Source organism: Papilio xuthus, unplaced genomic scaffold (genome assembly GCF_000836235.2).
Source record: "Papilio xuthus unplaced genomic scaffold, Pxut_1.1 DF827679.1, whole genome shotgun sequence".
NCBI lineage: Eukaryota > Metazoa > Arthropoda > Insecta > Lepidoptera > Papilionidae > Papilio > Papilio xuthus.
The window spans coordinates 4,795,524-4,808,093 of record NW_013530970.1 but is presented as its reverse complement, the minus strand read 5'-3'; the positions used below and the strand labels follow the sequence as shown (position 1 = coordinate 4,808,093).

General features: G+C 33.5%; 2 protein-coding genes across 2 annotated transcripts; both read right to left on the bottom strand.

Moving 5' to 3' along the window:
* Positions 1-2,396: 2,396 nt before the first annotated feature.
* On the bottom strand, positions 2,397-5,294 carry LOC106118046 (fatty acid-binding protein-like). Its single transcript, XM_013312605.1, has 4 exons — positions 5,162-5,294; positions 3,364-3,530; positions 2,845-2,952; positions 2,397-2,500 (listed from the first exon to the last, which is right to left on the bottom strand). Exons 1-4 carry the CDS (start codon positions 5,229-5,231, stop codon positions 2,447-2,449), a joined length of 399 nt encoding a protein of 132 aa, XP_013168059.1. The 5' UTR covers positions 5,232-5,294; the 3' UTR covers positions 2,397-2,446.
* A 2,810-nt stretch (positions 5,295-8,104) lies between these two features.
* LOC106118045 (uncharacterized) lies at positions 8,105-10,742 on the bottom strand. Its single transcript, XM_013312604.1, has 4 exons — positions 10,598-10,742; positions 9,494-9,657; positions 8,594-8,704; positions 8,105-8,199 (listed from the first exon to the last, which is right to left on the bottom strand). Exons 1-4 carry the CDS (start codon positions 10,665-10,667, stop codon positions 8,143-8,145), a joined length of 402 nt encoding a protein of 133 aa, XP_013168058.1. The 5' UTR covers positions 10,668-10,742; the 3' UTR covers positions 8,105-8,142.
* Between the last annotated feature and the right edge of the window lie 1,828 nt (positions 10,743-12,570).

The following is a 12,570-nucleotide window of genomic DNA, read 5'->3' as shown; positions in this document are numbered from 1 at the left end:
GACCACACAGAAGACAGGCGTGAAGTGGAAGCAATTCCGCGTTTCGTCTGATGAGCGTGCGTCCCGGAGGCCTAATTTAGTCCTCTTTCCCTTCCCACACTTTTTGTTATAAGGAAAAGACGGGAAGTGAAAGTGGACTTTCCGGATGAGAGGATGCATGGAAAGGGAAAATATTTTATCTTTCATTGCATCCTCTCCTCCGTCGATCAAAGGTAGGCAACGCATATGGAATTTCGTATGTCTATTGGCAACGGTCACTTCGCTATTTCAGTGATTTCAGGTGGCCGCTCGCTCGTTTGCCACCTAATGATATAAAAAAGTAGGGCTTGAGTTGCGTCAATTAACTGCCACATTTTCGGATTATCTTCCTAACAAATCATAGATGTTTCGTCAAAAAACAGAGCGGCTAAAAAGGCAGCGAGGGAGGAGTGGCGACGTCTCATGGAGCCGGTCACTGATAATTGACCACGACCAGTCTGAAAAGACTGCGACGAAGAAGAAGAATAATCATAGACGTAATATAAATGCTTCCTTATAATTATGACTAAATATTTATATTAATTTATTTGTCTTACATAACACACCATAAAATTATTAAAGCATAATATGCAACAATAATCAGTACCGCATAACCCGCGAGCATTTCCCTTTCTCCGTCGGGCCATTAAACCGGCTATAAACAGCGGACTTAATTTATTAAATATTTTTTTTTACTAATAATTCAATAAAAATATTTTTCATAAAAACTACCGATATTTACATAATAATATATTATCCATGAATAAATAACAGTATTTATTATTTAATCTGTATATACCTAATTCGGATTATAAAAGAAAGGTGAAAAATGACCTTTGTTTTGGGGTAAATTACCTCTGTGCTTAAAATTTACAGTACATAATTACATTTCAAAAATTGATTCTAGATAAGAAGTCAAACTTGTATGATAATATATGTAAAGGTTTAAATCTATGCTTGGAATATAAAAAGAAAGAAAAAAGTAGGTCATCCAGTTTCAAATTGTTCCAATTTTTGAATTCCGTCGCTGTATAACTGGTTTTCATAGCCCAACACATCTAGTTGTACCAGCGTAAACAATAACGTCGAAATTAATAGATTTAAAAAAACGTATTTTTTACTTTTTTTTTAAATACAATAAAATGATTAAATCCACTGCTATTCGTTTGTAAAGTTGTGTTTATATTAATTAAGTAACTGGCGCCCATGACTCCGTCTGCGTGGAGTGGGAAAAAAAATATTAGTAGCCTACTATATGTTCTAGATCTTTGCAAAATTTGATCGGCATCCATCCATCTAACAAACATCCATTCACCCAAACAGCTATCCAATACATGCATCCATACATCCAAACATTCGTATTTATAATGTTAGTAATTTATCCTACAAATGAATATATTTGAGGCAGGAATCAGATTTGAAACCGGAAGGAAATTTATCGATGAATGACAGTAGGAATGAATGATGAATGAAGTGAACGAACGTAAATAGACATCACTAAGCGCTAACGCTGTCGCAAGCGAAACATCGATTACGTCAGAACCGTAGTCTGGACCGGTTATAATGTCCGAGGTTCACGCTCTGCTTAAAATTGCAGTAAGTACACGAGGAAAATGCAATTTTAGAAATATGTCACACTTGCATTTCTATTATCATGGTTTTTTTTATATCATAATGTGGCAAACGAGCGAACCCACCAGTGGGCTTGACAAAGTGCATTCGTTACGAAGCGATTCCATAACGAATTTCAAAAATCTGTGGAACAGACGATTTCACGTGGCTTATGGAATCTTAGTCTTGTCTAGATATACTGAAATCGCTGAAATAGCGAGACGATCGTTGCCCATAGACATACGTACTTGCAGATGCGTTACCTACCTTTAATCGAAGATGATGCACAGAAAGATAATATTTTCCCTTCTCATTCATGTCCTCATACTGGAAAATCTACTTCCACTTCCCATCCGCACATAGTATCATGGTTTAAACAACGCCTAATCACTTTAGTTGTTCTTTTTGTGGCAGCACTGACGTGACGTCATCTCTTCTTGTTCTTGTCTATGTCTAATGTCAATTACTTGCACATTTTTCAATAAATCGAATAAATTATTATAGTTTAAATGGTATTATTTCTACAAAATCCATACCAAAGGGAACATACTCAGTGACTACAGTATTGTAATTACGGCAGTTGAACTTCGCAAATAAACATGTCATATTTTAATTTCGTAAATTGTAAAATAGCAGCTAACTATTCTATTAAATTATTTTCATGATTATCTATTTATTATTTACACAGTCTTGAGTAGGCCCGAGATTTATTAAGGGTGAAAGAAATAAAAAGTTTTGCATGTGTATAATTTGGAAAATTTAATTACAAAAAAATTAGAATAAAAATAAATTATGGATTAAATTCATTTCATAATCATTAAGCTTTGTAGTATCTGACGGCAGTACCATCCCAGCCACTTCTGTTAATTGTCTGAAAAAATAATAAAAAAAAAACATTTATATAGACGTATAATTTTAAAATTAACATTCATTTTTTGTGTTTTTGAATCTTCTTTATGTTTAAAATAAATTTCCGATGAATATGATCTCGGCAGTCTTAAGCAAAAAGTCATAGATCCTTTTATGAAACACCTTAGACACGTTCGATGGAACGTTATTAATTTTCCTGATACTTTTGTCCATTGAAATATTTAGATATGTTTATTTGCTATTATTATTAAGACAGGAGTTCATAAGAATAACTTTTTAAATAAAATAATATTGGACAGTAGTAAAAGGTCTCAATCAAAATATAAAAAGATAAAAAAAACTTACCGCGATCAATTTGTCATCAAAGAACTCTCTCTTTGTTGTTATGGTGCCGATTTCGAACTTCTGGACTTGCGTAAGGGTGTTACCATCCAGAGTGAAGGTTGTCTTTGCCTGAAAAAGGCATAAAATTAATTATAACAAGTTCAATGAGGTCTACAAAACAATATTATCTGAAGAATAGTAAACCAAGAACCGAACTAGGGTAACCTGTTGGTTTGTTTAGCGTGAAATATTTAAAAATAAAACCATAGAAAATGAATGACATTGTTAGCCAGTGAAAGATCTTACTAATATTATATATACGAATGTTTAGATGGATGGATAGATGTTTGAAGGTATCTCCAGAATGACACAGATGTAGAACGTAGCCTGGAAGAACACATAGACTACGAATTAAGTTTTTTTCTTTATTTTCGGCGGATGGAGTCGCAGGCGACAGTATGTTAAATTCTCATTTTTTTAATTAAATCTATATAGCAATTAGAGTCAGAGCAGTCAGAACTACAAGACTTTAATACTTACAGCACGGCCGTCCATCACCGCTTCGTCAAACTCCTCGTTGAGTTTGAAAGTGACGACATTGTTGCGACTGTCAGAGAATGACGTCATAGTGTAAGTATCTCCATTCTTCTCCAATTTGAACTTGGGCTTGTAGTTCTTTAGTTTTTCCAGTTTATCCTCAGTTAAGCCTAGAAGTATTTCATTATTTTAGTAATCTATTGTCAAAGTTAATATTGAAAATTTTTATTATTTCAAAACTATGGATATGAGATTTTAACCTAACGACACAGAATCGACTAATAAATGGATAAAAGCTAATAGGTTTTAATTAATTCCCTGCATATGTTCATCTTTATATATATATCTTCTGTGAGTGTGTATGTCACTGAACTTCTCTCAAACGACTGGACCGATTTTGATGAATTTTTTTGTGTGTGTTCAAGGGGATCTGGGAATGGTTTAGATTCACAATTTTCATCAAATATTAACTACATATTAATTTATTCAAATTAAAGACGTGTAGACAGGACAACGTCTGTCGGGTCCGCTAGTATTCTATATATATATAAAAGAAAGACGTGTTAGTTACACTATAACTCAAGAACGGCTTTACCGATATGCCTGAAAATTGGTGAGGAGGTAGCTTAGAGAAAGGAGACGGACATAGAATTTCATTTTTCACTATATTTTCTTTATTTTTTTCGAATTAATGCCTTGAAGAGCTGCATTTTATATACATACAACATACACCTAGTATGTTCTAAAACTTATATTTAGAACCAGAGTTTGATGTGGACCACTCATCAAAACCCACTGTAATTTAATTACGAGTCATTTTTTTCTAGAATAATCTACTTATCACAAACATACTAATAATAAATCCGAATGTTTGAATGTATGTTTGTTAGAAATTATATCCAGAACGGCTCAAGGGATCTCGCTGCAATTTGAGATGGATAATGGATTTAATTGGCATCCTTGCATAATTATATATGATATTAATTAAAAAGATACGATGCCAATAAACCACGTTAATGTTTTGTCGAGAATGTTCTACGTAACCTTATTATACTTCAAATGAAATACATAGAAAAAATATGATTTTAAAAGGTTAGATGAATGTTAAAGTGGAAAATACGCGGAATTAATATCTTTAGATAAGAGAAAATAAGACTTGCAATAATCTTTATCTATTACAAATCAACATTTAGTCTCACACGAAGCAATAATATATACTAATAATATTGATAAAACATTTAAGATATCGATATGATTATTGATTAATATAAAAGCATTGGTTAGACAATACATAGTGGATATATAAAAAAACTGAATTAGTGTAGCCCACCCATTCATCCATCCATATCACATCCATCTAAACATTCGCATTTATATTAGTAAGTTAAATAAAAACCAGCTCTTCAAGGTATAAATTCGAAGAAAAAATGAATAAATAGTATCCTATGTCCGTCTCCCGGCCCTAAGCTACCTCCTCACCAATTTTCAGGCATATCGGTAAAGTCGTTCTTGAGTTATAAATAGTGTAACTAACACGACTTTCTTTTATATATATAGATTTTTGATTGGTACAAAACGTTTTATTACTAGTATATTCACATTTTATTATAAGTCTGGTAAAAAGGTAGCCCGACGATTTTGTAACATCATGACTACGATCCAGTCTTTTACCCTCTCATAAGCCACGTAAAGAACATGGCTTACGAGAGGTATTTGTACCGCTTTAGCCAAGTAAATTCAAATATAATCCTAACCGAGATAGAGTAGAAGATTGGGAGTGATTAAATTTCAATATACATACCTAAAGTAGCAACAAAACCTTCGAAATTCTCGTCTCTATCGTGTACGTAGACTTTGCCTTCGAACGCCATTTTTTTATTTTTTTTAGCGAGTAAACTTCGTACGGAATTTGAAGAAGCAATAAATGAAATTGTCGATAACTGGGCTATATAAACTCTTTGATATAGATATCAAAATGGTAGCGCGAATTATATATCCACGCGAATTATCTTATTTACAGGTGTGTCCATAATGTGTTAAAAATTTATACATATAAATAAAATTGAAGTGTCTGTTTGTAATATTGAAAAAACCACTATTTACTACATGCATATTAATATATATTCGGCACATACACTACAATAACATTTTTGTCTGTCTGTTTGTTTCGAGTAATCACTGGAATGGCTGGATCGATTTCGACGGGACTTTTATTCGCAGGTAGCTGATGTTATAAAGAGTAACTTAGGCTACATTGCTTTAGAAAAAATCTTTTATTTTAGAACAAGTTTTTTTTTTAAATAATTTATCTTAGTTAATAATCTGGACTAATATTATAAAGTGGAAGAGTTTGTTTGTTTAAACACGCTAATCTCAAGAACTATGGGTCCGATATGAAAAATTATTTTTTTGATGGATAATCAATTTATAGAGGAAAGCGGTAGGTTATATAGCATTACGCTGCGACTAATAGTTTTTTTTTAAATTTCGCACGGACGGAATGGCGGGCGACAGCTAGTTTGTTTATAATATTTTATTTAATATTTAAGACTCGTTTTATTCATATTAGTAATATTTGTAAATATATGCAATAAAGGAAAAGTATAGTTTATAATATAGTGAATGAAATTATCAAATCTTATACCACAAATAAAGTAACGTTGTAATGTCCCAGTACCGCGCGCAACTCAAATACTGTATTTCACGCGTACGAAGTCGCGGGTACAGCTAGTTTAATAAGTTTAAATAAATTTAAAACGTTTATTGAACAAAGTTTTTAGTAACAACTCACGCCACGTTCACTTTCTTGCAGTATTGTGTATTTTCAGTATACTTTTATAAAGGACTAGCTGCTGTACGCGACTCCATTCTCGTGGATTTAAAAAAACTTAATATGGTACACTGAAAAGGCGTTTTAAAATAAAAATAAAAAAGTTTTTTTTTGTTTATAAAGGCATAGCCTAAGTGTATATACCTCTAAGGAGATTATGTACAACAAAATTTTTGCACACATAAAATTCTCATGATCATTTGAACTAGGTGTTAAGTGTGATATTAGTCGGTCGCGGACGAGAGCGAAATCGTGCCCGTGGCCCCGTCCCGATGCGTTGGAGGAACAGAGAGGTTTAATGGGTATGCCTCCGCTATGGAGCAGAATCCCACTTAACTACCGCGTTCCCCCCGGGGCGAGGAGTATGCATAAAGCATTCCTCTCTGGAAAAAAAAGGTGTGATATTAGTCATAAATACATGATCCTCATTTTTTATGTTGTCTTAGATAATGTATAGATAATAAGTTATTACAAATTACTAATTAATCACGATAATAAAGTGACTCGTTATTTTTTTAATATAAAAATGAGTCATTAGGTTTAAAATTTTACCTTGAACATAACCTAAAGTTTATTAAATTGCTCGTATCATTATAGCATTACAAATATTATTTAGCCTTGACAATACAAAGTACAGAGTCCTTTTCTTGATTATCTTCAGATTCGTATTAATATGTAGATAAGATAATTAATGAAGTCACCTTTTCCACTAGTGAATTATTAGCATTATAAGAAGGTATGTAGCTCAGAGGTTAAGGATTTGACTTGTAATTTGCAGGTCCTGGGTTCGAATCCCACTATGTACCAATGTTCAATTTACATATGTATAATACATTTATCCAACGTTCTTACGGAGAAGGAAAACATCGTGATGGTGCGCGTACCTGCAAAGAAATTCAAAGATATATGTGTAAAGTCAATCCGGACTGGGGCAGCGTGGTTAATGACCTAGTCACCGTTAACTTAGCGTAGGCGCCAAGCTTCACAGTATGGACGTATAGTGAGACGATGATGATAAATTATTACCGTCTGTTTCCACTAATGAAACATCTGTAAGAAAACATATGTTATCCCTATCGTACCACAAAATAATGAGAGGAATAGCAATATACTTAATCTAAGTATATCTGAATTGGAAAGTCATAGTTCTACATCTTACTTATCTTATCCAACTCAAGAAATGCCGATTTTTCCGAATGCCGAAGTTTTCGTCATCCGAATTGGTCTAATGACGTCACAAGTTAATTAACTACAAATATTATGTTTTACTTTTGCCTTTAAGGAATTTTAAATAATAAATAACAGCGGTAGAGTCCGCTCACTTCATCGATGCAATACTACGTTTATAGAAAACAGCTACAAGCCGTGAACACTCTGTCTCTTTTCTTCGTGTATACACAGAAGATAGTGGAAATAATTTCGCGTTTGTATATCAGATATATAATTCTTCTTCCATTCTGGTTCCTAACCATATCCTACTTCAAGAGAGAAAGGGAGAAAGTAAATTTGCTGGGAAAAAGACGTGTAGAAATATTCCTTTTCTATTCCTCTATTCTGTCCATTTAAATTACGTAACGCATCTGTAAAATTTTAACTTCTTCCAAATTCCTATGGTCAGCAGGTTTTTGAAATCAAGTGGTCACTTGCTCGTATGTTGCATTCTACTATAAAAATAAATTTCGTAAGTCCCTTTAATTTTTCTTTCCAATATATTCAAACGAACAAAGCATATATCGGAGCAGTATATGATTGAGTTTCATAAGAGCCTTATTCTTTCTATCTTTTATATTTTCTTCTCTTAGAGTCATGGTTTAGTTATTATGGAAAGATATAAATAAAATACTTTATTGTTTTTATCATTTATTAAAAAAAAAACTAAAATAAATTGTCATGTACGTGGATAACTATTTGTGTCTTGTAATAATTACCAAACTTTATTTAATTTACATAGTTTATAGAGCCTTGTAAACCTTTTTGGCAACACCATCCCACAAGCTATGGGAAATTTCCTGAAATAGAAAATTTTGTAGAATTATAAATTTGTTTTGTATAACTTCGTTCTATAAGCACTCAAACCTAATACTATTGAGAGATTTTAAGGATATTTATTTGCCATGATCCTGGCACAGATAAATTAGCTTGCTAACTAGAAGAAATTCGTGCTTTGGCTAGCGCCACTCTATCTTACTAATATTATGAATGCAAATGTCTGGATGTATGGATGTTTCTTTGAACCTATCTCCAGAACGACTGTACGGATCTTGCTGAAATTTGGCATAGATATGGAACATAATCTGGAAGAACACATAAGGTGCTAATTTGTATTTTAATACTTCTAGGAGAGAGTTGCGGACGACAGTTAGGATCAAATAAGGTGCAGGTAGATGATTTTTTTTATTTTACCTCGTTAAGTGTGTCATCGGAGTATTCTTTCTTGATGGTAAGAGTGAAACCGATATCGAATTTGATTATTTGCGTCACTTTACTTCCATCTACGTTGAATGTGATTTTGACCTGCAAATTGAATGACCTGAATTGAAATATTAAAGATGCGAATTTTGGTGGTGTTGAGCGAGTGGACTGTATGTTGTAATGAAAGACTGGTTGGATGCTGATGATTGTAATACGATGAAAGATGTACAAAATAGACAAATATAATTGATGTGGCGGCGCGCGGAGTGCTGAAGCGCAACTGAAGGTCGCGGAGTGAGGGAGCGTGGGGCGGCGGGTGAGGTCTGGAAGGGACCCCGCGCTGCTTCTCCGGCGGTAGTGCAGTAGTACGGAACAGGTGGTATGGATGAATGGATCTTTGTTTAAAGGTCTAATGAATCTTTAAAACGGCTCAGTTTATCTCGCTGAAGTTGCGTACAGATATAGAACATAATCTGGAAGAACACAACCGCTATTTGTTAAGTTTTTTTTTTCAATTCTGTGTCGCGGGCAACAGCGATATGAGTACCAAGTGCGATTTTAATTCCTCGTGGACCTGAATATGCGTATGTTTTTACGTATTTAAGTTCGTTGACAAGACACACCTTTTGGATAATGATAAAATAGGGCATAGCTTACTATCTTTTATGACCTAAAATAAAGTACTCATATCTTATCTGTGGAAATTATAAAATTATTAGTTTTATGATACGACAGAGCATCACTTGGCGTCAATGTTTATACAACGGAGACAGTTATTGACCACATAAAAATTTATTTAATTTTTACAAACTTACAGATATCTACAGTATGTATTGATTTAAAAATAAGAATCTTCTTTTTATAGACCATAGTTTAATAATAGAAACTTACAGGTAGGTCTCTAAACGTGTCAGCGAACTCTACACCAGATTTGGCCTTGTACACTTTGTCTCCATTCTTCGTGTACACAGTAAAAGTGTATTCATCTCCGTTCTTCTCAATTTTCTGGCTTGGCTTGTACTCTAATAGACTTTTTGCCTTTTCCTCTGGAAGACCTGAAGCCAAGAAATATTTGTTAAATTGTACAAAATAATGCACTCCGTTGGTTTTGACAAAAAAACATCATCCTGACGCATAGGTAGAAGTTAATAATATTTACGCAAAGGAAATTCAGGCCACCTAAAAGTAATAGTTCCTTTGGCTAGCGCCCCGGGGTTCAGCCAATGTTAAGACGGCCCAGCTCTCACACCCTTTAACTTATTAATATTATAAATGCGAATGTCTGGATGCATGTATGAAGGTATCGCCAGAACGGCTGTAGGGATCTTGCTGAAATTTGACACATATATAGAACATAATCTGGAAGAACACATACACTACACATAGGCTACTTATTTAGTTTTTTTAATTCCGCGCGGACGATTCATAGGCGACAGCTAGTATAGATAAATATATTAAGCAAAGAAGTTAATCACTTAAAACCACTTAGAATGTTCAATGTCAAAACTTGACTGATAGGAGACCACTTGTAGAACCTATTCTTGGATATATTATTAATGTCGATGCTTTATTGTAATTACATATGAATTCTATAATATTTTTGTCTCTTATGTCACTAATATTATAAATACGAATGTTTGGATATATAGATGTATGTTTGTTAGTAGGTATGTCCAGAACGGATGCATGATTGTTGATTAAATTTGGCATAAACGAACATAGTATGGAAAACAAATAGGCCGCTAGTTTCTTTTTTTTTATACACACAAACGGAGTTGTAGGCGACAGTTACTTTAGACATATCTTGGGTGGTTAATTAAGTTAGAAGTTTGTTTAATATGTTTGAATAAATGATGCAATACTGTAAGTTAATCTGACTAATGCCAGGTTTCTGAAGTAATTTTAACAATTCAATAGTGTTAATGATTCGATAACTTTATGAAATGTATGTATCTAGATTATATATATCTGATAAATTAAATAACTAATACATACCCATAGATTTCACGAATTCATCGTAATTCTCTTGGCTTTCAACAGCGAAAACTTTACCGTAAAACGCCATTTTTGTATATTTTTCTAATATCTAAAAAGCAACTAGTCTACTACAAAGCAAAGAATAAATAAATGCATCCGGTTACAATCGCCATATTTATTAATTTAAGTATTTATCAAACGATTATCAGGGAATAATGATAAATTGAATGATTTTCTCCTTAACACCTAATTTATACTTTATACTCTTATAAATAAGGGTCAATATCTCATATATGTTCCTTTTGAATCACTCTTATGACCTTTTAACTATATTACACTTTAATAATAGAGAAACGGACTAAGCTAAGAGCCTTTATGTATTAGTCTTTTCAAATATCTCGGCGGCTCAAGGTCATAACGCATTATCCAGTGTTCTCCTGCCTCATCACGCTACACTCCGCTACACCCAAACTTGTGTTTACCCAAACAGCGACTCCCGCCATATTAAGAGCAGCCAAGTTACTTGGAAAGTTTTTTTTTAAATGTGTCATGATTCAACTTCATACAGCCTTTTACTTTCACGTAATACTTGGATCAAGTAATTTAACCTCAGGGGTCTCAACCTCAACCTAAATAACTCAGGGGGAATTAATCCAATCGAATAACATTTAAATTATTTTCAATTATTACATTTGAGATTAGAATTCTCCTATATAGGTCCTAATATATGTTAGATAGATATAGACGAAGAAAGAATTGTAAACATAAGTGGCGATGGGCCGGCAATATTGCCCGCAGAATGGACGGTCGATGGAGCCGCAAAGTCCTGGAGCGGCGGCCAGGAACAGGTCAACGCAGCGTGGGCAGGCCTCCCGCAAGATGGACCATTGATCTGTTCAAGGTTGCGGTAGCTACTGGATGCAGGTAGCACAAGACCAGTCATCTTCGCGATCTTTGGGGGAGGCCTATGCCCAGCAGTGGTCGAATTATGGCTGAACAAGCAAGCAAGCAAGATGTAGATGATAGAAAGAACTAATTGGATATCTAATTAGCCTCCGGAAGACACTGTCTGATATGTGGTCGTAGTATTGCACTTGGTAAGCGATCCATTCGCAGTAGTTTGTATTTTGTACCTTTTTTCAAGGAAAATGCGCGAACAAATAAACGTAAAAATGGACGCAATTAAAGCGCATAAATTAAATAAGTGCAAAAATATAATAAAGTTCTGATTTAAATTAATTGTAGTTGAATTTCAAACAATGGACGACCACCAGATTATTTTTTGATTATTATTCAACGCATAACATAACTATACTAATCTTATATATAAAATTCTCGTGTCACAATTTTCGTTCCCATACTCCTCCGAAACGACTTGACCGATTCTCATGAAATTTTGTGAGCATATTGAGTAGGTCTGAAAATCGGCTGACATCTATTTTTAATCCCGCGCGGACGGAGTCGCGGGCGACAGCTAGTTATATATATGAGTTGTTAGTTTGCATTCAATAGACTAAAACTACTGAACTGATTTGATAAAATCTTTTAATGTCTGGAAGCTACACTATTTACGGTCGGGATAGGCTATGTTTATTACCAGTTTTCTTTTTAATTCCGCGCGAACGAAGTCTAGGGAAATTTCTAGTATATAATAAAGTAATTATATATAGATATTATAGTTATTATTAAAACTTTATTTAAATTAGTTTTTATTAAAACCAAAGTATATATGTAATGAATTTTAATTGTCTGTTTAAATTTAATTTTATTAATGTTATCATTTATTTAATCGGCGTCTACTTTATATAGCGTAGTATATCTCTGAATATTTATATTTTTTAATTAATCTTACTTCTTACTAATATAAATGCGAATGTTTGCATTGGATTGCAAGACGGCTGTATGGATCTCGTTGAAATTTGAACGCATAGGCTACTAATATCTTCTTTTAAATTCCGCTCTCACGGAGTCGCGGGCGATAGCTAGTTTAA

What these genes read in the sequence shown, in the direction of transcription:
- LOC106118045 (XM_013312604.1), bottom strand. Translation starts at nt 10,667, where the DNA reads ATGGCGTTTTACGGTAAAGTTTTCGCTGTTGAAAGCCAAGAGAATTAC. An exon ending in TGAATTCGTGAAATCTATGG is followed by an intron (nt 9,658 to 10,597) that starts GTATGTATTAGT and finishes TCTTGGCTTCAG; the next exon opens with GTCTTCCAGAGGAAAAGGCA. An exon ending in CCGATGACACACTTAACGAG is followed by an intron (nt 8,200 to 8,593) that starts GTAAAATAAAAA and finishes TTTCTATTTCAG; the next exon opens with GAAATTTCCCATAGCTTGTG.
- LOC106118046 (XM_013312605.1), bottom strand. Translation starts at nt 5,231, where the DNA reads ATGGCGTTCGAAGGCAAAGTCTACGTACACGATAGAGACGAGAATTTC. An exon ending in AGGTTTTGTTGCTACTTTAG is followed by an intron (nt 3,531 to 5,161) that starts GTATGTATATTG and finishes AAATACTTCTAG; the next exon opens with GCTTAACTGAGGATAAACTG. An exon ending in CGGTGATGGACGGCCGTGCT is followed by an intron (nt 2,953 to 3,363) that starts GTAAGTATTAAA and finishes TGCCTTTTTCAG; the next exon opens with GCAAAGACAACCTTCACTCT.